Source organism: Grampus griseus, assembly GCF_964374135.1.
Source record: "Grampus griseus genome assembly, chromosome: 1".
In the NCBI taxonomy this organism is placed as follows: Eukaryota; Metazoa; Chordata; class Mammalia; order Artiodactyla; family Delphinidae; genus Grampus; species Grampus griseus.
The window spans coordinates 16,578,782-16,604,345 of NC_139017.1; the positions used below are offsets into that span (position 1 = coordinate 16,578,782).

Genomic DNA, 25,564 nt, shown 5'->3' on the forward strand with positions numbered 1-25,564 from the left:
TAACGTGCCATTGATTCTAAGAGGGCATCAGGATTTTAGAGGTATGAAAAATATGTAAAATCAGTGAAGTCGCATAAATATTTGTGGATTGGGAGAATAGCGGTCCATGTGCATGTAGCAGAGTGCTGTGTCCTAGAAGCACATCGAAAATAAAATTAAGTGGGAACATGATATCTGCCCTCGGAAAACATTTCTATTTAGTAAACTTTAAGAGCCTGCGACTGGTAATCGCCACCTCTGGCACCAGAAGCAGGAGGTCCACATCATGGATTCCTCCCAGCTGGAGTGTCTTACTGTGCACGCTCAGTGCATTAATATCCAGTTTTGATTTTTTTTTTTTTTGACATCTCAAGATGTTACCAGTTGTTTCAAAGGGCCTTTACATTTCTAGGAAAAAAATGTTTAAAGTTATTTTTAACGGATCTCTCTGAGTACACGTATGAGTCACATGGCACTCACCTCTTTATCTTTCTGGGCCTTAAAGGTTGAAATTCAACAAAGGATGGGGGGAGGGTATTGCTCAGAAAAGGCTAACATGCAGAAGGGACTTGTGGGCAATGTGCCTCTGGGCTGGCGCGGCCCCTCCTCCCAGGCCCCCTGTCTCACCCGCTCCCCTGGGGAGAGGCTCTGTTAAAGAAGGAAGCCAGGACATTTGGACCTCCCTGCATCTCCGTGACCAGGCACCAGCCACAGCAATTTCTTCGCTGTCAGGCGACTCATTTAAAAGCAGACTTTAGCAGCAAAATGCCATTAGGGGGTAGAAGTCTCCCAGAGGAGGATGGATGGGAGGAAGGGGAGAGGGTAGTGGAGGAGTCACCACAAAGGGTTTGAGTAGGAAATGAAAACTTAGAAGGTGATGTCAGAGAGGAGAGGCCGTACTAGGCCCAGGGTAGCTGTCAACAGAGCAGAATGATCTCTGCGTGCGGTAGCATCCTGGCTTTCCTGGGGCGACCGAGTAAAACCATTTCGTTGGTATGAGAGGACGTTGCCGTCCAAGAGGAATCGAGTTTACTGGATTTAGCATCTGTTACAAGGAGGGAAAGCCTGCTGGTGCCCAGAAAGCTCTTCTGTGTGGACCAGCCCCCATCCCTTCATTCTCAAAAATGAGCCCTTGGATTTGGTTCTGCCTGATAAGTCAAAAATGTGGGGCTTAGATGTTCCTTTAATCACAACAACTTGAGGAACTTAAAGCAAATGGAAAATGCTTTCTGGATGTTACAAAGCCCAGACCTTCTGAAAATAGTTCAAATGCATTTCCAACGTCCCCAGGCAGCTGTTTGCGCTCACACTGGCACGTTGCACACATCTCTGTCCACAGAGAAACTGTCACTCTCCCTTCGGAGAGTGGCCGTGGCTCGTGGCCTCCATGTCACTAATTAGGAAGCAGGACGTTCCTGAGGGAGAGACGTGGTGTTTCTGAAAGGAGAGTCATGGGGCAGCTGCTGGAGAGTAAGGCTGCTTTTTTGGAGATGTTTGTTTCAGGAAGTGCTGTAGCATCTTTCCAGTCTCAAGGAAGAAAAAGAAAAATGTTGTGACTTTGACCTTGGCGCTCCGTGCATTTGGCTTTTGCTATCTAACCCACACCGCACTGACAAATACCACATCTGTCTTGACAAGCTAGTTCACAAATAACTGCTCATTCATAACTTCAGGCTGTTGTAAGAATCCTTATTTGTTACTTCAGCTTGTGAACGAGAATGCACAGTTTGGTTTTGAGAAAGACATTGAAACGATCAGAAGTCCACTGGTCTCTGCAGATCTCAGGGGAAGCACTCTCTAAAAGAGAAGACCGTATTTTTTAATGTGTTTTAAGAGTGCTAAAGTATATTATTGCCCATAAATGGGAATTTTCTGGGAAATTTAATTTTTAAGTTTTGGAGTCATTTCTGTATTGGGAATTGAACACTTCTTAGACCAAATTCATCAGGGATTATTCTCTCTAGAGAATACACAGTCACTTTGTCATTCCTTCCACTGGGGGGGTTCATTCTTATAGGGTCATTTATTTCCCTATCCATTGACCTAATCTCATTTTCACTCTGCTTTGACAACTTAATGACCATGCCATTGACATTGTTTCTTCTTGCTTTATAATAAACTCATATAACTCAGTTGCTGGCTGAGAAAGGCCAGAATAGGGGCTGGCGGCGGGGGGCGGGAAAGGTAGATGACTTATTCTGATTCGACTTTAGAAGGAGAAAAAAAAAGGAAAATCACAGACTGAGGACATTTCTTTGTAGAAGATGGATGATTTGGTAAAGGAACTGCCCACTTGGAGGTCTGTCAGGGTTTTCGGTTGGGGAAGTGTTTCTACATCCAAGTTCACACCTTAGCATCTGGGGCTCTGGAAGTTAAGGAGAGAGAAACAGAGGTAGGAGCTTTTAGCCGGAAGTAGCTGGGCAGAACCAAAGGAGAATTATGGCTGTCACGTCAGGTTCTAAGGCAGCGGTTCTCACCCTGAGATATGTCTATTATATAGTCATTTTGATCTGAATAGTAACTTAGTCATTCATTCGTACCTCCCCGCAGTGTCAAGCCTTAGGTTGTTAAGTGTGTTAGTAGATTTCACTGGTCACATCTGTGAACCAACCCACTTCTGAGCGAACGCTGTTTCACCTACTCAAATTTTGCTTTTCTCCTCCATGGAATTAGGTGGCAGGTGCTGGTTTGTCTAGTAGAGAGATATATTTCAGAAGAATTCCACTGTCAGAAAACATCACCATCAATAATGAAACTATGTGTATAAGGTCATGTCTAATTTCATTCATTCTTTGGCAATTGTATCAGGATTCTAGAAAGAGGGTCTTGAGCCAAGCTGACCCCGAGTCATTAGACACTGGGGATCAACGGTTTGCCCTTTCTCAGTAACATTTGCTGGGAATTCTCTAAGTGGAGTAGAAACTCACTGTCATCCAGAGCTGGGAGGAAATGACAGTACCCACTTCCGGAGTTGCTGTTATCAGAGAGATGGTGTTTGCGTGGAGGGTGTTTGGGTGGAGGGCTGGGGAGGGGTTGAGGGGCAGGACTAATTTGATGGGGAGTTCACTGCAGCATTTTTAATGACATTTAATTCTGCTTAAGCTATCATTGCGTTAAGAATGGCTTTCTGGGCTTCCCTGGTGGCGCAGTGGTTGAGAGTCCACCTGCCGACGCAGGGGACACGGGTTCGTGCCCCGGTCCGGGAAGATCCCACATGCCGCGGAGCGGCTGGGCCCGTGAGCCATGGCCGCTGAGCCTGCGCGTCCGGAGCCTGTGCTCCGCAACGGGAGAGGCCACAACAGTGAGAGGCCCGCGTACCGCAAAAAAAAAAAAAAAAAAAAAAGAATGGCTTTCTCTCTGACTGAGAGGCGCTTTCACACTACATTCACACTACATAAAACCGTTACTCAGAACAGGCAACTCTTAGGAGAGAACGGTTTCTCTGTGATCCACCTGGTTGGGTTGTTTTGAGGTCAGACGAGCTTTTTGTAAAAGGCCTTTCTGACCTCTAAGTCACAAAGGCCTATACCAGTGCTTCTTGAATTTTACCAAGCACAAGAATCACCTGGAGTGCTATGTGCGGACTCCCAAACTTTGCCTGCTCCCCTCCATCCAGATTATTATTCAGTAGTTTTTGTTTGTTTGTTTTGTTTTTCTTGGCCGCGCTGCGCTGCGGGATCTTAGTTCCCCGACCAGGGATTGAACCCGGCCCCTCGGCGGTGAGAGCACGGAGTCCTAACCACTGGACCGCCAGGGAATTCCCAAGATTATTATCCTGTAGTTTTAAGGTGAGCTCCAGATAACTGCCTCTTGACAAGAAGGCCAGGTGATTCCCAAGCAGGTAGTTCAGAAACTCACTCTGGAAACACTGTGTCTTTGGGTTTTGTTGCTTTATTTCTTAGCTGTGTCATCACAGGCAAAAATGAGTCCCAACACTTTTATAGTTAGCTTCATTGTTTCTTAGTTATTTTGTAAATGACCCATGCAAAATTTTAATTCCAGGACTTTTTTTCTCTTATGACTTATGTGAGCCATACGAGCACCCCATTATTCATGACTGAGGGCCCAGGTAATTCTAAAAATTTTTATTTCTCTAGGACTATTCACATCTCAGATTTTTCATAGGGTTTCATCTTTTAAAAAGCATTTCACATGGACGCCAAACCTTACTGATCTGCAAAAGTTTAGGCATACCGCAGTGCCACTTCAAACACATAGATGTTGAAAGTTGATTTTTACGAAAACTAGCAGTTACTTCCTTTGGCCTAAATCATCCCTATTCGCATCATTTATCTCTCCATCCAGTTCATGGGCTTAACTTCAGAGGCACTGTATCAGCACCACAGCAGCCTGTCCTTTGGCCCTGCTTAAAAACAAACCAACCAACAAAACAAACAAGGAAGGGGAGGAAAGAAAGCATTTTAATACTGTAGCTTGATGGCGGAGAGAGAGTAAACCAAAGGTGCATATCTGAGTTGGAAAGGACAAATCATGGCAGTTAGCTTGCCTCGTTTCCCCACAGACTTCGTTTGACCCCGGTGACCTGGGACGATTTCAGGGATCCGGATTCCGGTAATAGAAGCATCCCTGTTTGGCACCACAACACCCACTGGCCTGAAGAAGGTGCTGTTTCCCAGGAAAAGGAGTGAAATCCCCCCAAGAAACGCACAGGGCCCTAGTCTGAAGAGAAAGCATTGCTGAGCAAGCGATGCTTTGCGTACCCTGCCTGTCTCTGGTTCCGTTCCTTGAGATTTTTATTGAAGATAACTTTCAGCATCTCTTTTTAGAGGTCAAATCTGAATGAGAAGACGTTGTGTGCCTTGCTGATCTTGTGACAAACAGTTTATACCCAGTCTGTAGCTTCCTGTCTTTGCTGACGGGTGATGTGAGGAAATTTTCTCTCTGTGAGGCTGTGGAGAGGGCTCTAAAAATAAACAACATGGTTACTTATTGGTGAGAACATGTGTGAGCAGATGTCAGCTGGTAACAGCATATGGTGGCAACATGATAGCAGCGTGTTACCAAGACCTGGGTGTTGGGCCGTCGTCTTCCAGGCCATTCAGGCCATGCAGATGCCACATCTCAATTAAAGAGGGTTTTGACTGGAAGGTGGAATCCACCCAAGTGTGAATATAGGCCCCTGGGATCTTGTTAGTGGGCTGAATGTTGGAGATGGTAAGTTACAGGCCATGGAAAAAGTCTTCCTTATCTGTTTTAAAATTGAGAGATAAAAGTACAAATCTGGCAAAAAAAAAAAAAAAAAGGAGGTGGGGTGGGGTGCATATGGGGTGGGAGGGAATCCACAAAGCCTTTGTCTTTTGTCCAAAGAAGTTTTCAAGTCAGGTATAAATAGTGGCCATGCTACTTCTAGAAGACATGCCCTAGGTGAACGGAAGGTGCATGGATTTTAAGTTGGTGTAAGGAGCTGGGAAAGAGGTATATTCATGCAGACCTAGAAGGCCGTCAGGGGTTAATCTATCAAATAAGTTAGATAACTAATATTATTACATCCCTTGAGCACCTTTTATTTCTCAGTTTCTTTTAAATATCTCGTTTCAGTCTTTCAAAAACCCTCAGGGGTAGCATGATGTCAGTTTCATTTTATAGCAGCAGAGGCTTGGGTGCCTCAAGGCACTTGTCCAGAGATTCCCAGGAAACTAATGATGGAGCAGGGTGTCCACCTACCTCTTCTCATGCAAACATCTGATATTTATTATTGACTCTATCACAGATAGGATAGCCTTTGAACACTCAGCAATGTTTTTAGCTGGAGGTATTTTTTGGTGTATTTTCATTTATAAGAATGTGATGGGCAATATACAAGATCTAGTTGCTACCTTTACTTTTAAAACAGCAAAGTTCAGAATTTCAGGATGTCAAAACTATCACGGAAGATATTTTAATGCATTCCAAGGAGCCCTAGATTTTTAAACGGCAGCTACGCAGCCCCAAAGCAATATACACTCGGATTTTTGTTCACTGGAGAAGGAGTTTTCATGTGCGGGTTAGAAATGATGACAGGTGGTTTTAAGAAAACTGAAATCGAGGCCAAGCAAATGAAAATCAGAGTTTTACTCTTAATAGGGAGTCTGTCTTTTGTCAAAGAGGTCAAGGCCTTTCTTAGTCACCTTTAATGTAAGTCAAGGTATTTATTTTACCATTTCCGTATATAAATTGTACATTGCTATTTTAGCACTAGAATGTGTTAAAGGGAACGCTGAATTCAGGAACCTGACTGCTGGTTAAGGGATGCCAAAAGATCTGGGGTGAGAATCCACAATCCCCCAAAGATCCCTCCGGCCTAGTCCCCTGGCCCTGAGTAGGGGGGACCTTCTATTTCTGGGGGAATGATAAGTACGTTCATTGAGTCCCTCTTCTGCGTTGAATCTTTGTATAGCTCTGTACAAGGCTTCTCCTCAGTAAAATAGCTAATGACTGTGCTTTTTAAAACTCCTAGCTGTCTGCCCAGTTGTTACAACACCCTCTGGCTCAGTGGGCAGCTTGTGCTACAGACAGCCCCAGGTGCTCTGTGGGTACCTTGGTGAGTACACCCGTCTGCTTTATATACCTCGTTTGACGTAGTGATAGCCGGCCCATCTTTAGTGTGTGTTGTCTCCTGGGGGGAACGTGTCAGAAGCAAAATAGAATTCTGAAGTGCAGCCTTGTAGCTGGACAGTCACACAGGTGCCCCCAATTTTGTAGTCAGAGTTTCTATGAGAAAGACTCATGAATGCTTTGAAGTGATATGATGACTTGATTGCCGTATGGGGAAGAATGGATCGTGAGTCTGTGAGATGTGTGTGATCCAGGGGTGAACGAGGGATTTGACAGATTGATCTCTTGACCCCCCTGGGAGGATACTCTCTGGAGGGTTGAACGGTATGGCCAGAATGTCAAGGGTCCTTTTTGGGTATCTTATTTGAATCTATGTTCTTGTTTCTGGCACATAGCAATGGCTCAATTAATGTTTCCGGTACTGAACTGAAAGGGAGGAAGGAGATTTTCTCTCCTTTGAAGTTCTAGAGGGAGGCCTGTGGGAAACATGTGCTGATCATTGTGACCTTGATGTTGCCATTAATGGGTTGAATGTGGTGGTCATGGTCAAGGCTTCAGTTGACTGAACCTGGGAGCTTGCCACTTCGCCCTGACCCTCAGAACAAGTGCAGACTCCTCCGAGCTAGGGCCACGTGTTAGCTTGGGGACCACCGAAGCCGGAGGTCTCACCCCTTTCTGATTTGGGACATTAATACATTTAGCCAGCTTTGATTGAGTGCCATCTTTTATTGTATGCTGGGCCATGAGACCACAGCACAGAACAGGTCTTAGATGGTCCTGACACTCAAGAACTCTGGCCCAGGTGGTACCCTGATCCATTCAGGAAGGGAGGAAATGGACTTGCCACCCTGGCGTTGGTTCCCACTGCACTTTTGAGGCCCTGAGGAAGCGTGAATTATATTGATTCTAAATGCAGGTGGAGGTCCCAAATAAGGACAAGAGAAATGTTTTTATTACCCCAGTAGATGTCTGACTCACTGGATTATCCTACCGTGAACTTTACCATGCCTAACCTTGCTTCTTAGGAATCAAGAAATGAAATAGTTTATTTACAGTGGCCTAAGCTGGGCTTTCCTAAAAAAAAAAAAAGAAAGAAAAACAAAAACTGATTCTATTGAGAATGTACATTTATTTTAGTACAGAAGGCCTCAGAGTGGCTAGAAGCTGCCATGTGAATAGGAAGAGTGAATGGCTTGACCCGTGCTTTTAAAGTTCCCCTTTTTTGAGGCAGATTATGTTTGGTTTTCCATCTCTAAATGTGTATTTTATTTCACTGTCTAAACCAAGGAGTTAATTGTCTGATTTTGTTTTCTTTTTTTGGTCTCACCAGCTTTTTGGAAAAGACAAGGGAAAGGGATGAGAGAAGGAAAACATTTGTTGACTACCCCCTAAGTCCCTGGTATTTAAGGCACGTCATCCTGGGTGGGGAGGGCGAGTGCGACCTCCCCATTTTTCCCCACCGGAAACTGTGTCTTGGAGAGGCGAATACCTTGTCCTTGGTCATCACCTCGCAAAAGGGCAGAGCCCAAATCTGAATTCAGGTCTGGCCCTGGTGCCCTCCACCACATGGACCCCAAACTTCTTTTATTTTATTTTTTATTTTTTTGCCCTTCTTTTTGCTTTCCCTTTGGAATCCCATCCCATTCATTTTATAATTCTCTTACCTACCACTTTGGATTCATTTCCTTTTCATGTTTTCTTCCCATAGGAAACAAGTGGAGAGGCCTCCCCTAGTTCTTGGCCTCAGACACGCCTTCTCCCTCGGGGTTATTTTCGGTCATTTAATCGCCCCACAAGCTTCCCTATTTCTTTGGTGAAAAAACACTAGAAACCTACCCTGCCCCTCCTGAGTCTGGGAAAATCAGGAGTGTCTCGGAGGGTGTGGCCAGGATGGGGGAGAGAGACGCACAGATTCCCTAAGGTGGGAGTCTCTCCCTCCCCACCCAGCTTCCCTCCTGGGAGGAAACCCTGCGGACCCTTCCAGACCTTCCATTCAAGACTGCTGAGCAGTGGGGCTCTGCATTTTTTTTTTTTTTTTTTTTTGTCTCTGTTCTTAGAAATAGTAATTGAGTAAAAATGTAAGTGAGCGGATGCCAAGGGGCAGGCGTCCAGGGTCAGGGTGAATTTCTCCGTGCTGACTGTGATTCTGAACACTCGTTAAGTGGAGCCTGGCTCGTGCCAAGCAGCTCGAGGGCCATCCCTGTCACCTTGTGTGAACCACCTCTCCATTCCAAGGAGAGGTTGGGAGTGGCCGCAGAGAGGGCGGGGGGCCGGTGGCGCCTCTGGCTTTCCTCCCTCGGTCTCTGACCTGGGTGTAGTTATCACTATGTGTCCTGACACCCATGCTTGGACTGGCAGCGCTGATGCTCCATCAGCTTTACATCAAATCGCCTGGAGGAAGAAAGAGTCCTTGCCCCGCACAGCCCATGTGGCTGCTGCGTCATTTTTCTCCCTTTAAGTTCGCTCTCCCCAAAAATGTAGGTGAGGATGAGGTGAGCCTGCCTGAAGGTTTTTCTCCTGAGATAGAAGAACCCAGAAGCTAAGCGGCCGACACAGTCTCTCTATGAAGACATGGGTTAGAAGTCACGAAGGGAAATGCAGCTTCGTTCTTCAAGGATGTACTGAGCGCGATGCTTTTTGTTAGCTTGGTTCGGATTTAAAGATGGGCTTCTCAAAGTGTGGCCTGCGTTTGTATGTCCCGAGGGGTCATGGAAAGCAGATTCCCTGACCTATCTCAGGCCTGCGGAGTCAGAATCGCTGGGGCGGGTGGGGCTGAGGAGTCTGTACCTTTAAGAGGCAGCACAGGTGAGTCAGGCCTCACTAAGGGGAGGATGCTCTCATTCTGCTGGTCTGTTTACTCGAAGTCCTTCAGCTTGAAGGATGCAGATCCAGTGGGGCCTCTGTTTGATCAGCTGGTCCTGCAAGTGTGAGACCCTGAATCCACAGCGTGGCTGGGTTTTCACCCTGTGCTCTCCATGTCCCCCAATGCATATAGATAGCAAGGTAGATCTGTGGTTAATTACACTTCTCACGCACAACCCCTGCTCACCATTCACCACAGAGGAGGCCCTGCACGTGCAAACAAGTGATGACACGGCGGGTGGATGCCTAGTGGGGATGTTATGTACGGGAGTGAATGCCTCCGTTCAAGTGTGGATTGGGAAGGGGAGTTTCGAAACTAATGTATAATGTGTAAGTGATGCCTAATTTATAATGTCTTAGTCGATGTATAATGTTTAATTCGCTGAGGTAGTGTTTGGTCAAAGCACTGCTGACCTCTTCGTGGCCTGAATCCTGCTCTGAGACATTCCATGGGGTAAGGATCCCGCCAACAATGGAATGTAAACTCTACTCTCTCAGCCAAACTCAGCCACAAGTAACTGCAGTTTTCTCTTTCCAAATAGTGTTTTTTTTTTTTTTTCAACCAGAGGTATTCGAGCAGGTGAAAATCTGACCCCGATATTAAAAAGAAAAAGTTAATGATAAATTACTTGGTATTTTCCTTGTGCAACCCTAGACCTCCTGTTATTTTGATGTTGTTTTGGAAGCATCAAGTATTTTGATTCCAGCCACACAGTGTGGATATTACGTAGTGTTTTTGACCATCAAACTAAAGAAGCGGCCAGTTCTTCTACATGGTCTGTATCACCAAACCAAAAAAAATTGTTATTTATTTTTTTTATAAACATGCCCAGAAAGTGTCCTTGTGCCCCAAGTGATTTCTCTGTTACTTCTACCAGTTTGAGAACTAGGTTGTTTGCTGTGTGGTGAAGGGTAAATGTAACAGTCAACTAGCGCCAGAGGAAGAGGCACTAACTACAGTGGTTACTTTATAGCCACTCTAGGATTATACTGGTCAGGCTTAATAACCACTAGAAAACATGAAGTGTAAAATATTAATATTATAAGAACTCTTATCACTCTGCAGATTTAAACAATGGGGAAAAAAGCATTTTTCTATTGAAGTAGGAAAAGAATGACGGGTCATATTCATTCTACTTCCCAGCAAGCCTTCCATTAAAAGGTCTCTACGTGCACGACAAATATAGATCGAGTTGTAAGATAAACGTCAAATGCATGCAGAGATCTTGGGAAGACAGGGGTAAAGACGAGACATTCTTACGATACTGTCTCTCATTCCACAGTGTTCATTGTCTGCTATGTAATAGACATCTATCTAGGCACTAGTGATGCCATCAGTGAATAAAACAGCAGAAAACTTTGCCCTGGGAGAGCTTCACATTTTGGAGAAAGAAGATAGACGATTAGTTCAAAAGATGAGATAAGAATGGTAGAATTTGATCAATGCGATAGGGGAGAAAAGCAGCGCTGGGGGAATGGGGAGGTGAGTTGCGATTTAAAGTAGGCTGGGCGTGGAAGTGCTCATTAAGAGGGTGACATGGAAGCAGAGACTGGAAGGAGGGCATAGGACAGCCTGTGACAATGTGGAGAAGAGCGTTTCTGGCAGAGGGAGCAGTGGGTACCGTTCCTTCCACACTCAAGGATGATCCAAAGTAACCTAGAAGCTGAGGTTAGAGAGTTAATGATGCGTCAGGTAGGGCCTTGGAGGCCACTGTCAAGTCTGTGGCTTTTCCTCTGCATAAAATAGGGAGAAGGGTGGTTCTAGCCAAGGGGTTCCTGTGGCTAAATTGAGAAGAGTGTGCAGGTAACCAAGGAGGAGCACGAAGCCCAGTGAGTGGGACTTGCACTGTGAAGGTGCACTTCACGGCTGCATTTCTAGGTGAAACCGCACCAAGAACTACACCCAGACCTCCCTTGTGCTGAGTTCTTTCTTTAGCAGACAATTTGATAGGCAGGCTACAAGCGGGTTCTGTATGTAGAATATGGTTTTTTTGTTGTTGTTTTGTTTTTTATTGTTTTATATGAATACTCCTGAGTTATTGGCAACCCACCCCCTTCCTTTCGGGAAAGAAGCTATCTTTGCACCCTTCTGTGTATGAAAATAACCTCTTGGGTCTCCCATCGTGTGCTAACAAGTATAGAGTGGCAGCTGTTGGAGGCTGTACTTGCTGTACTGCCTAGTCACGGCCACCCTTGATTCAGTGACCAGGGACACAAGGCACTAAACTCATAGGTGACCACGGTTGGCCTCGGAGAATGACAAACTATCTCTCCCTGTGCGAAGTGAAAAGTTGGGCTTGGAAGGGTCTTTGGACCTGTCCAGCTGTGCCTCATGCCTTTGCCTAAACTTTGAAGTGGGGTCATAAGCCAGGGAATTTGTAAGACTATGTCTCTTATCAGTCAAAAAGCATTTCTCTTGGATGAGACTTTGAACTCTAATGTTTAAGTCTTGAACAGCAAGACTTTACACTGGGATGGCGATTTGACTCCTTCATCCATCTGTATGAGACATGTCTACCGAGTCTATAGTGCGTGCAGGTGCTGGGTGAAGTTGCCATTGGATGGAGGCATAGAGCACAGTCCCCGACTTCAGGAGAGCTACAACTTGCTGAGGAGCTCAGGCAGACCAAACCAACCAAAGCAAACCGAGAAGCTAACACCATGTGGTTGATTATTAGTAGGGGTCTGAGAGGTCGGAAGAATTGCTGAATGTGCGTGTCAAGGAAGCCTTCTTGGGGAAGGTGGTATTTGCTGCTTGAAAAGATGGCCTTTGGGGTGATCTTTTGGCCGTCATCCAGTAGCCCTAGGAAGCTGCTTCAGTTTTCTGGAAGGAGAAGATTTGCCCTTTCATGTCGTTTGCTTCCTCTGTGAGCTCGCATGACTACCGTCTTGATGAATCATGAGACAGCACAAGCACTTAGTGTAGTCTTTGAGAAATTGGATGTATTCCTACAGGAGACCCGCTGTGAAATACTGAGGCTGGAGAACAGGGCAAGATCATTGTATCAAGTATTTGTTCTTCAAAATTGTTACATTCAGGAGACATAATGGACCCATGGTGTATAAAATCCATTACACCACGATGTGCTGTTGTGTAATGGGACTCTGGAATATAACATTTTATAAGCTGAAAGTCACTAGAGCTTTTCTTCTTCATCTTGAAGGCATATCACAACGATGGGTCCCTCACTCATGTACTGTGGATTTGTGGGTTGGCTGTAGTTGTGCTCCATGACATCTTCATTGCAGGACACAGGCTGAGGGAGCCGCATGTAACCCGGGCATGCTGACCTCCTGGCTGGACCTCAGGAGATTTGACAGTTATCCCCACCCCATTCCATTGGCCAAGCCTGATTTCAGTAGGATAGGAAGAGGCACAAGAAAGGGTCCATGTGGCTGTGGGCCCAGGGGAGAGGGACAGACCACATTTTGACCAAAATGGTACAGTCTACCACAGTGTAGGTGCAGGAGTTGGGGAAAGACAAAAGATTTCACCCATGTTAAAAACCGTCTGTGTTGGGCTTCCCCGGTGGCGCAGTGGTTGAGAGTCCGCCTGCCGATGTAGGGGACACGGGTTCGTGCCCCGGTCCGGGAGGATCCCACATGCCGCGGAGCGGCTGGGCCCGTGAGCCATGGCCGCTGAGCCTGCGCGTCCGGAGCCTGTGCTCCGCAACGGGAGAGGCCATAACAGTGAGAGGCCCGCGTACCGCAAAAAAAAAAACAAACCTGTGTTGTGGGTATGGCTTGGCTAGAGCCACACTATCGCTTTATCTGTTGAATTATGAGGAGCTTTATAACGGATATTTACTGAATAATTAGTAGGTTGGCCTTATAAGACAGACATCAATGTCCTCGTCCTCCATTTTTATGTATCACTTGTTCCTCCAACCGAGACAAGTTTATTTGGTGTCAGAGGCACAGTTGGTAGTACTAGGTTTAGCAAGTCCTGATGTGTTATGTGAAATTTATGTATGTCAGGGAAGCTCAGGCTTACCTCCAAAGCATGTACTCAGATCCCTTAGCCTTAGGGTCTCCGGTTGCCACTGTGGTCCTCACATGCCCAGCAATATCTGGTAAATGTGCTTCACAGTAAGGATCCAGGCTAAGCTTCCATGAGACTGTAAGTTTGAAGATGCTTCACTGTTTGCTAGAGGGACCATGACTTTCCTGTTTCTTCTCTCTCTCGTGTGAGTTCCATGCCAATTGATTTAAACATCGTGTACCATGCGGTTCCCTAGAATTCTGTCTAATCTGAACCTTAGTCTCCTGTCAGTGACCTATCGGGTTGCTGCCTTAGATTCAGGCTCCTTCTTGCTGTGTCCAGTGAGAAAACCGGAGAATGACCCTGCCTGGCTTGAGGCATCTTCTGTACCACTCTCAAGCCAGGGGCAGCCATCCATCCCCTCCGAGCGCCCCTGAGCATGCTGGGTAACTCTGTGCTTTCAAGTTCATTGCCATCTCTGCAGCCTATTCTTAGTAGCAGCAGATGCTGAGCTTTTCCATCCTGCTCTTGGGGTCAGCGGTGGGAAAGAGCAGAAAAAAATGAAAGCATTGTCTTGCCCCTGGCTGGACATCTGTATTTCTGAATCGCCCTGTTGTGTGGGTGATGCAACCACTGGAGCTGTTTTGCTGAATGTGAACTTTGTCCACCGCCTGGACTTTAAAATTGGTTTTGGATCCTTGTGAAATCCAAACGGTCAGACCACATTTTTCTAATCTTCGGTTGGATTGTATCTTTGCTCTGAAGCGGAGCTGATTCCTATGTGTTCGCCTTCACGGCAGGGGCTGCTTCTCTGTTTTCCTGGTCTGCGTTGCTTGTTTTCTCAAGGCTGCTACTTACCTCGTCCATTGTGTGTAGGCAGGAGAGCGGGAGGGCAGCTCCCTGCGGGAACTGCGGCCACTGTGGCTTCAGGGATGGTTTACTCAAGTGTTATTGTTAGGGAGAGAGTAGACTGGCTTTCAGAAACTAAACAGGGGAAGCACCAAGACCAGCTCACCCACAGGTATGCTGGGACCATGGCAAAGACTTGAACTTGGGCTTCAGATATCAAAGCACTCAGATCCTTTATTGGAAGCGTTGACCTTCAGGGCTGTGGTCTCTACTTGGGTGTTCTAATGCTGGGATTCTCAACCTCACTGTGCAGGAGAATCACCTGGGAGATATTTAACATACATTCAGGCTGAGGTCCGCCTCCAGAAATTCTGAGTCAGTTGGTCTGGGGTGGGGTCTGGCATCTTTAGTTTTAAAAAGCTTCCCAGGGCATTCTAATGTGCAGCCAGGTTTGAGAACCTCTGTTTTGGGGGCTTACATAACTTTTACTACTATGATTTTCTGTCTAGGTATCCATGTTCTAATATGAGTGAACTTCTGCATGAAGAAAAGGCGTATACCTGCTTGGGGGTATTGATAGATAAAAAGGGTGGATTCTGGCTTTAGTAATGATAAGATGAATAATAATGTTACCGATAGCCATTAGTTATTGAATACTTAGTTCGGCAATGCACTAATCTTTCTCTATTAGCCCTATAGGATAAACAGTTATTCTCAGTTTTACAGATAAGGAAACCGAGACTTACAGACATCATGTAATTTCCCCACAGCCACACAGCTAATAAGTGGCAGAGCCAGAACTTGAACTTGGTCTGTCTGGTTCCAAAGCTCCAACTAATTGCTCCCCTAAGACGATAAACTTAAGTATACACAAGAATATTTGGGGTGAGGGGATGAGGTGTCAGAAAAGGAGAATTCACTGAGTGAGAATAATATGTATCTGTATTTTAAAGAGATCATTCTTTTCTGAAAAAGGAAAAATGATATGTTTGGATGTTTTCTTTTTTTCTTTTAAATCCAGTATTTCTCTCCTGAAATCCTATGGAAATTCAAAGCAGGCAGCAGAACCCACGGGCTTGAACACGGGTGTTGGAATTAGGCAGTGTCTTCTGAGTTTAGCTCATCTTTATCCTCTGGGTTCCCTGTTTGAAGAACGAAGTGGTTGCTACTTAAATGAACGTGTATGAAATATGGTGCATCCTTATGTGATTCTCTTGTCCACACTGGATAATCACTGGACCGTGCAGTGTAAAATCCTGGTGTTGTTCTTTTTTTTTCTCCCTAGCTAGGAACAACTGTTTTTTGGCTGTTTTTTTTTTTTTTTGGCTAGTAAATCTGAGTTCTTCCTCAGACTACTGCATTAATCCTTTAATGCCTGTTAAAAGATCAGAATGGTTCCAGGCCAAGGCCCTAGAAATTCCATCTCCAGTTCCAGGCCTTCGTATGTATCCTCATACATATGAAGGAATGTTGCAGATCAAGGCAGCCAATAAATATTTGTTAAACGTGGGAGTGAGTGAATTTTGCAAATATGGACCATAAGAGAAATAGCACCTTGCATATCGCTAAGGACTCATTGGGAAATGAGCAAAATGTCTTAGTCCACTGGTCGGCTCCCAGTTTCTCCATGGGGCCACTTGGTCTGTTAGCCAACTCCTAATTCCCACCTGGGGAAAGTTTTTGTACTCTAAGCACAGCAATATTAATAGGATTGAAAGCATCTTATTATCACCAACCTCTGTTTATATCTCTGAGCCTGGATGAAGGGATACTGACTTCTTCTTTACTGTCAGTAGCATTTTTCATGTTATAAGTTAGGAAAAATTCAGAGTCCCCGGGGGCACAGAAAGAACATGAGTGAAGCTACTCGCCAGCCCATATGAAAGCCAAGCCTATATCTGATGCATTCTTGTTGTGGATGGTCCCACGGGGACGCCTGGATCAATACTTGCTCCCTCTGTGAGTTCGAACTGCTGTCCCTGGAGTTATAGTGGGACAGTTGGGCCCGTGTTCTTGGGTCCTCAGCCAGACAGCACAAGTATTTTTAGGGTTCTTCTTGTTTCAATCCAATTTCTGCTTGAAACTTTAACACATGCAGGCTGCACTGAAACAACTTTTAAACTACTCTCTGGGTAGTGTAGGAGGGCTTGGATGAGTACTACAGCCCTTAAGCATTTTTTTTTTTTTTTTTTTTTTTTTTTTGCTAAATATCCAACAGGCTGAACAGAGGAAATTTAAGTCTAACCCTGGGGGGGACCCCGGTTTAGTCATCTGTCTAGACAGACGAGTTCATATAATGGGCCTCTCTGTTTCTTTTGCTTTGTTAGAACAGACGGTGGTCCCTTCCTTTCAACTTTGTGAGGATGTCGACCTTTGGTTTTTTGATCCCAGCCTACCACTGATAAGCCAAGAAAGTGACTCATACATGAGCCAAAGATGACTCTTGAGGGTGACACTTAGTCTGTGATATAATAGAAAGAAAATACAGGTTTTGCATAAAGGAGAATCCTGGGTAAAATCCTGACTGTGAAATATTGGGCAAGTCAGTTACCCTCTCTGAACCTCATTTTTCTCTTCTCTAAAATGAGAATTGATTTTTAAAAATAATGCTTCTTAATGGTACTTTAAAAAAAAAAAGAAATTAACACATAAAAATGCCGTGCCTGTGGTAGGGAATGAATATATTTTTTATTCGTTCATTCATTCATTCACTTATTTCAAGGTGATCAGTGAAGACTTTTTCTTGCTTTTGTATTCTGAGAACTATAGGAAAACCAGAAATTCCAACCCATGTTTTTAATATCAAGTTATACATTGAGAAAAGCAAGTGATATATATATATATATTTTTTTTTTCGGTACGCGGGCCTCTCACTGTTGTGGCCTCTCCCGTTGCGGAGCACAGGCTCCGGACACGCAGGCTCAGCGGCCATGGCTCATGGGCCCAGCCGCTCCATGGCATGTAGGATCTTCCCGGACCGGGGCACGAACCCGTGTCCCCTGCATCAGCAGGCGGACTCTCAACCACTGCGCCACCAGGGAAGCCCAAGTGATATATTTTTTTAAAGCCTAAGAAAAAATTAAAAGTGGTACCAATTTCTGTCAGAGGAAAATAATGCTGAAGATATCATTTAAACATTGGTAAAAGTAAGTAAGGCAGGATGATATTCTTTGTCTTATCAGGAGGGCTCAAAACTTTCAGAACCTGCCTAAAAGAATTCTGTGTGTTAGTAACTATTTCTACAACTAAGTGGTACATCTCTCTCCCTTGTTATTTCACTTTAATCCCTTCCTGAATTGTCCCTGAAAGCAAGGATGTGGAAAATACTGTTTTATTCAATTTAATTCAATACATATTCACTGAGCATGTACTGCCTCAAGGGCTTGCTGCCTGAATCACACGAGTGGATAAAAATGAGAGTAGGGGTAGATCCCTCCAGAAGAGGCAGCACACACAGCGCAGAGGAAGGCACTGGGCTCACATAACATAGGTGTAAGTGGAGGCGTCCTATCTCTAGTTATGTAACATTGGATAGGGCACACGCCCTCTGTGAGCCTCAGTTTCTTAGCTTCCACCAAAATGGGACAATCATGGTGGCTGTGTGACAGACGGCATGCCCCTCAACACTTGTAGTGTTACTTTTGTCATTGTTCTTCCTCTTTTTATTGTGATTCTTACATCACCCCTGCCCTCGAGTAGCTTATAGCCTATTTGTGAAGACAACTTGATACACCCGCTGCCCTACACAAAGCAGAACCATTCAAAAGTTGCTGAGTGACATTTACAAGCCAAGGCCAACGGTAACACAAAGACAAGGTGACTGGGTAACGAAACCAACTTTTTAAAACATCGATCCGTATCGTACGTAGAATGACATGTGTACCTGGGCAGGGAATAGCCCGGGCCTCAGGATGAAAAGGGAAACAGGAAAGTCAGCATTTCCTTCAGCTGTTAAAGGACAGAAGCAAGTGATGTCTGTGTTGATAGCAAAGCTTTTCACATGTCAGAGTACAGTTCTTGACGTTTTCATACATTGAAATTCCATCAGAACCCAGTGCTTTACGTGGCTTCGGATATGGTATGTCTGAGTCATGTCTCTCTCAATACAACTGCAATCAATAAAAAAGCCCAGTAAAATGTGGTTAGCCACAAGGACCTCCCTCCCGACCCCCCCCACCCCCAGTCAGCACTGTGATCCATTCAGTCTACTGCTCCCTCCCCGCCCCCCCACAAACTCTACTGAGAGAGGCTTACGCTTCTTCAAGTACAAAGAACAGAAAGGCCCACTCTTGTGCCGGTTGCCCGCCCCTCCTGTTGTCTGGCCTGCCCCACTCCTGACCCCTGGGAAGCCCCCTCCTGTCCTGTGCCTTGGGTGGCTGTGGCCAGAGAGGAGCTCTGCCCAGGGTCATGGGTACACAGAATAGATGTCTCCAGAGGATGTGGCCTGAGGTTCCAGAAGGCCTGACTGAGTAAAAAGTCTTGTCCTTTCTCTTACTGATACAGCTGGCTTCCTCCTGTATCCTCTGTAAAGTGAATCTTGAGGCCCACACTGGCCATCACCTCCTTCGTTTTACTTCCTTACGTATCTTGTAGTGTTTTTTCCTTCTTGCTCTTACGCACAAGTGACCTGAGGCAGCAGCAGGGGTTGTGAATGCACAAGGAGGCCAGAGGGGAGGGGAGGAAAGGAGGGTGGGAGCCAGACAGATGTGCAAAGGACAGAGACAGCTGTCGCCTGCTTGCTGTTTGGACTTGGCCGTTACCTGCTGGAGCAGCGCATGCCCAGGCCAGCGAAGCAAGAAGGGTGTCTTCCAGCAGACTCGAGCTGTCATCCCGGAAGTCCTTGACCTTCCATCACCCGCAGGGGAAATCGGGCCTCCCGATCACCTTTAATTGTCAAAGCAAACCAAGAGAATGTGCTCCGTTTTCTTTATTCTTAGGAAAATGGTGCCCCTTTCTTTGTTCCCACTCAAAGTCTGCTTTGGTATTTTTTCTCCAAGTTGCCATTTGGGAGGAGGTTTTATTTAAAAGTTCTGAGGTTAGATATTTGGAGAGTAAGATGAAGCCAGTTGAAAACAGTGTCCTTTTTGTGTTCTTAACCGAGGGAAGTTCAGTCCTGACCTCTGAATCAGTGAAGGCCAAAGTTTGTCACTGGCTGTGATATAATCTAATTTTACCACTACTTGCTTCTAGTTAATAGAAAGGTGGACCTAAATATGTCTAACTACACTTATTTTACTTACTGGGGGAACCAGTTACCCTTTGCTAAGGATCTGTATCTAGCTTCTTTTATTCACACTTGGTGTTTGGTCCATAACAACAATGACAACAACGACAAGAATAATATTTATAATAAAAATATTGATTACTTACACTGATGTGGTACTTCTTCTACCCCAGGTACCCTCCGAAGTACTTAGGGATATTGACTCATTTGAGCCTGGCAATAATGGATAGGCATTATTATTTTTTTCCATTTCACGTAGGAGGAAACCAAGGCACAGAGATAGATTAAATCACTCCCAAGATCAATAGCTAGTAAGTGGAAGAGCCAAGGTGCCCCGCCTCCCATAGTTGCCGCTGTCATCATGACTCACTCCCGTGGATTGAAGTTGGAGCTGATCACGTGACACAGAAGCGGCCACGTGGTGCAATGGTTGAGGGCGTAACTCCAGAATGAAAACTGCTTAGGCCTGTTTGTTTGGGGAAAGGCAGTGCACGCTGAAAGTAGAGTCCACCTAGCGAAAAATATAGAAACCATTTACATATGAGAAACCTATGCGGTACGTATGCACGCAGTGCTCCTTCGGGTCTAAACTGAGGAGAGCAGTCCACACGCCAAGTTCTCTTCAGGTGACTTTCTTAAACTAACCCCTGTGATTAGCAAACAGTACAAATGTTTATAAAGTTGGAGGAATTTTAATATCTTTATTTGAATGGCGCAAAGCAGCCCAATGTAGCTTGGCCCTGGGCTGCAGCCTATATGTATTTGGATGCCAAGAAGCAACTGTGCTCCGCCTGGGATGCCAAGCATTCCAGACCTGTTACCTTGTAAGTGTAATATTTACCAGATTTTCGCTTCATCTGGAGATGAAGCGCAGAGCTGCCCTGAGTTGGGGAGTCTGCGGCTGCTGGGAAGGGAGCTCCGTGTGCAGAGGCCTCCCTGAATGACCAGGGAGCTGGGGAGATGAACAGAGGTCTGCCAGAAAGAAGCCCTTTTGCTGGGAATCTAGGAAAAAATAACAGAAGCGACGACGTTGGGGTACCCGTCAAACTCACAGTGCTGAGTGCTTTTGCTTTCACAGTCCTAGTTTATCCTCACATCTCTAGGCGATAGATGCTGTCTTGTCCCCATTTTAGAGATGGGCAAAGTGCGGTTTAGAGAATTAACTGGAGTGCCACATAGCTAGCTCTGTTCCAAGGCCTATCTTTACTTTCACTTTAGTAAAGCTGGTTTAGAGCAAAGGGTGATGGTGGCCAAGTGGGGCTGAATCGTTCCCTGTAGCCTCTCTTGATTCTCATTTCCTCTGACCTTCCCAACCTCCTTGCCAGGAAGGTGTCCCGCACATTTTACAGATGAGGAAACTGAGGCCTAGAAAGGTTAAGAGATGTGCCCAGGGCCAGCTTTTACGTGGCAAAGCCAAAGCAGAATCTGGGTCTTTGAGTCCCAAACCTTAAATCTCCTCATGTTACAGCTCCAAGATTACAAACAAAACCCCATCCTAAGCTCTCTGTGGTGTTCCTAAATTTTGAGAAGGGCCTGGAGGCCGAGTTCTAGACAGTCTGTACTGAACCCTGTATGTCAATAAACAGAGCTAGTAAATGACATCGTTATTGTGTGTGTGTGTGTGTGTGTGTGTGTGTGTGTGTCCATGCACACACAGTGGGGCAGTCGCAGGCTGGAGCAGGTGAGAATCATTTTCAAGTCGAAGAGGTCAGGGATTGCCAGATCAGCACGTGTAATGAACCCTACTTTACTTTCATCATCACTTCATCCGACGAGTAAATGGTGACAAGATCCCCAAGGTCAGGAAAAGGATGGTGAAAACTGCCTCTAGTTCTTCCTGCCCTTCCCGGATGGGGGCTGCCACCGGGACCCTCGACACAGCCGTCATTTTGTTCGTTTTCTTTTTTTGGCGGAGCGTTCGTGTGAAAATGAAGCCAGAGCGTTGGAAGCAGCCCCCCGGCCGCACCCGAAGTGCTCAGGGCTGCCTTCCGATGAGGCTGGAGATATAAACGGAAGAGGCAGCTCGCCCGGGGGCACCTTGCAAGAACCCTTACTCGCTACTGCTCCCGTTGCTTTGGGAGATGATGCTTTGGTTGAATCTCACCCCAAAAGCAGTACTTTTAGCCGAAGGTGGAGAATTATAAAAGCAAAGGTGTGAAATGAAGCTCTCTGGTGAGTGTTGTCAGTGGAAGAACAGTCACCCCAGCATAGAGAAAGTTGCTGCAAGATCCGCGTCCAGACTCGGGGCCGGGCCCCTGATTCACCGAGGCACCGGCTCTCGCGAAACCGATGAAGGGACTAGTTTTAAGCCCTTGGTTTCACTTCTACATTGAAGTAGGTAGGCAGGTTTTTTTTCTCTGCGGAAGTTCAGAGTTTTTCTCTACTGGCGTCACAGTGCCACTGTGTCCTGTGTTGGACATTTGGTCACAGGAACTGAATCCAAAGGATGATTTTCCATCATTTCAATTTCTTTTCTTGGGGGGGGGGGGTATAAATACAACAGACCTTGGTTATGCTACTATTTTGTTGAGTGGGTTTTGTTCCATGAGTGGATTTGGTCTATACATTCCCTTTTCTGATACCGTTTTGGTAACACGGTTATACTGCCTGTGTAAGTGAGTTGGGGTATCTTCCCATTTCTTTCTCTGGGATAGTTTGCATAGATTGGAATATGTTTCCTAAAAGTCTAGTGAGATTCCTTTGTACAACTGCCTGGGACTAGTATTTCTTTGTAGGACCTTACATAATGATATTATTTTTTAAATATTTACATGCATTTTCATCCTTCTAATTTCTTTTTTTTCCCTTTTTTTTTTAGTTTTTTTGTTTTAATTGAAGTAGAGTTGAATTACAACGTTGTGTTAGTTTCTGGTGTACAGCAAAGTGATTCAGTTATACATATATATTCGTTGTCATATTCTTTTCCATTATGGTTTATTATAGGATATGGAATTTAGTTCCCTGTGCTATACAGTAGGACCTCGTTGTTTATCCATTTCATGTATAATTGTTTGCGTCTACTAATCCCAAACTCCTAATCCAACCCTCTCCCACCCAAAAATACAGAACGCTTCACGAATTTGCGTGTCATCCTTGCACAGGGACCATGCTAATCTTCTCTGTATCATATTCCAATTTTAGTATATGTGCTGCTGAAGCAAGCACTTCCCATTCTTAATGGATGTACTATTTACATACAGCAGAATGCACAGCTCTTAAGTGTGCAACTTGATGAGTTTTGACAAAAGTATACCTTTGACATAATCTTGAAGCAGAAGAGAGTGGAGTAACTTGCCTGCAGTGAAACAGCCAGTGTTTAGGGAAAGGAGTCAGGATTAGGAAAAGGAGGATGAAAGTTCCCAACTTCTGCTCCCAATATGATGCTAAGATCATCTTCATATACCATCTCTAGTTTCCTCAGGAGCACAGGTCTTGAACGGGCTTTCCTTTCCAAGGTCTGGTGGTATATGGAGCTATGATGTGCTCTTTCTCTTTTGATCCCTCATCTCAGTTTTTGCAAATAAATATCTGTGGGGGCGAGGAGGTTGTCAGATGACACAAGCCTACTGTAAATTGTTTTTAGAGTCTTCTTGGAAATAACTTTTTTTTTTAACATCTTTATTGGAGTATAATTGCTTTACAATGGTGTGTTAGTTTCTGCTGTATAACAAAGTGAATCAGCTATACGTATACATATATCCCCATATCTCCTCCTTCTTGCGTCTCCCTCCCACCCCTCCTATCCCGCCCCTCTAGGTGGTCACAAAGCACCGAGCTGGTCTCCCTGTGCTATGCGGCTGCTTCCCACTAGCTCTCTATTTTACATTTGGTAGTGTGTATATGTCCATGCGACTCTCTCACTTTGTCACAGCTTACCCTTCCCCCTCCCCTAACTGGGTTTTTTAATCGAATACTACATGGTTAGGAAAAGTCTCAAGGAGAAATAAAATGCAAAGGGAAAGGCAGTTCCCAATCAGGAGGAAAGAAAACTATGTGATAGAGCCTTAAACTTGGGGATTCTGCCCTGGGATATTACAGGAGAGCTGTGGAGCTGGATTTATGATCTAAACAGAGGGTTTAATGGGAAGCCTAGCAGCACAGATGCACCCACATTTAGACAGGATATCGAACTGCTGTTTTGTGGCTGTATAATCCTCCTAGGATTTGTAAGTGATCTTTTAGGAAAGTTGAAACTGCAAGGTGGGAAAGCATGTGCCTTTTTAAAACAGTGTATCATCTATTGTAAATATGAATCTACATTAAGAATAACACAAGAACATTTCGAAATGCAGTAACAAGATTGCTCTTTTGCCCTTCAGAGGTCCCTTTTCTGTTTGATGGGAAAGCAGGTGACATGGGGGTGGGGAGGGAGTCACAGGCTTTCAGGGTCACACAGGCTCCTACTGGCTTTAGAGGAGGTAGGAATTCTTACTAAGAAGTGTCAGCCCTTGCATAAAGCGTTTATCCCTTTAACCATGATGTGTGGGAGTTTTTTGCCAAAGAATTTTAACACAGCTACCTGTCAGAGGATTCGCCAGATTTGGTGATATGTCCTATGAGTCAGGTTTCAAGGTTTCAAGGAGTTAGAAGTCGCAACAAGATTAATCACAAACTTCTGAAGAACATTCCATGAAACACATTTGCGAGTAAGAAATGTTGCCTTTGGATTTCCCAACCTAAAAAGGTAGAGCGTAAACACGCACTGACCAAAAAGTACCACATTCTGGTGCCTCCCAAAAATTGTGAAATGAGACAAGAATGCCTTTCCTCCACCCTTTCCTTCATTTTGGCCTCACAGTTTGTCATGCACGGTGATTTTGTGGTGGGGTGACAGTTCTGTAGAGATGAGATATAGGGAAAGTTTATTTAAGGTTTATTTAAATAATATAAAGTAATTCACAGGGTTTTTTTTCCCCCTCCTCCTCGAGAACATCTTGATTCATTTTCAAAAAAAGAAAAAAAAAAAAGGAATTACGTAGCATAAGTGTTTTGAATGCATTGGGTATGTGTTTTATTTTTAGTGAGAGTGTATTGTCATTTATTATTTTATAGGGTTAGAGGTTATCATCTTTTTCACGTAGATAATTTAAATTGCTATGTATGTTGGAATAGAGTCAGGATAACTTGACATGGAAAAGGCATTATTAGCAGGTGTGTGGTCTATTTGCCAAGCTGAGAAAAGTAAGTATGTTAAATACTCTACTATGTGTTATAAGCAAGATTGTGTATAAATGGGTTTATCTTACCTTATGAAGTGAAGTACTAAAAGTAGTCCATTGTATTGATAAGTCACTTTCACTCTGGCACCACCACTTACTGGCTATGTGACCTTAGATAAATGATGTAATCCTCCTAAGCCTTGGTCTCCTCATCTGCAAAATGGGAATGAAAAGAGTGTCTACCTTGTCGAGTCTTGTGAGGCTTAAATGAGATAATGCAGATAGGACTCTGAGCTGCTGCTGTTATTATTGGCATATTACATATTGAGAGGCAGATTTTCCAGGCAGTGGATTTACCATGCATTTGCTTCACCCCACCTCATTCTTCCTTAAGCTCGGGGCCGTGGACAGTCCTTCACATGCCTAGAGTTTGGCCACAAAGGGACGGAAGGCAAAACTCAAATCTGTTGGTTAAAACTCAGCTTGGAGGAGGACCTGTAGGGGGTTCAGGGAAACAGATGAGGGTTGGCTACAGGTGCTTCGGAGGCTGCCCATGTGCATGTCGAGGTCCCGGGCAGGTCTGGCTCATAGGACTGATGACACCGTGATCTCACAGCCCCCCGAGAGTGGCTCCAATTCTGTGCACTGTAACCTGAATGGACCCTTCCTAAGTCTGAGGCGATGTGATGAGTGGGAAGAACACCTGTTGGGAGTCAGGATTTGGGTTTGATAATCCACTTACCAGTGTTTTCTGATCACTAACCCTGAGCCTCAGTGTTTTATCTGCAAAGTCGGAGATCAACCACAAAAGTTGTTTCCGGGGGATTAGATGAACTTGTGTCAGCAAATGCTTGTTGTCTTTGAGTGACCTCTGGGGAAGTGTGGCGAGTACATTCTAATTCAGTGACAGTGTCAGAACGGCTGTCATCAAAAAGACAGCAAATAACAAGTGTA

The 25,564-nt window shown here is 45.0% G+C and overlaps 1 protein-coding gene across 2 annotated transcripts in view; it reads left to right on the forward strand.

Annotated features, from left to right (window-relative positions):
• TGFB2 (transforming growth factor beta 2) overlaps positions 1-25,564 on the forward strand; it is an 83,112-nt gene that overhangs the window by 9,322 nt on the left and 48,226 nt on the right. Inside the window, exon 2 of one of the 2 annotated variants that reach the window (XM_082671955.1) lies at positions 6,437-6,520. The exons of the other annotated variant lie outside the window; for it this stretch is intronic. Within the exon in view, the coding sequence (XP_082528081.1) occupies positions 6,437-6,520 (84 nt within the window). The remainder of the gene's footprint in view (positions 1-6,436; positions 6,521-25,564) is intronic. 2 annotated transcript variants of the gene reach the window in all.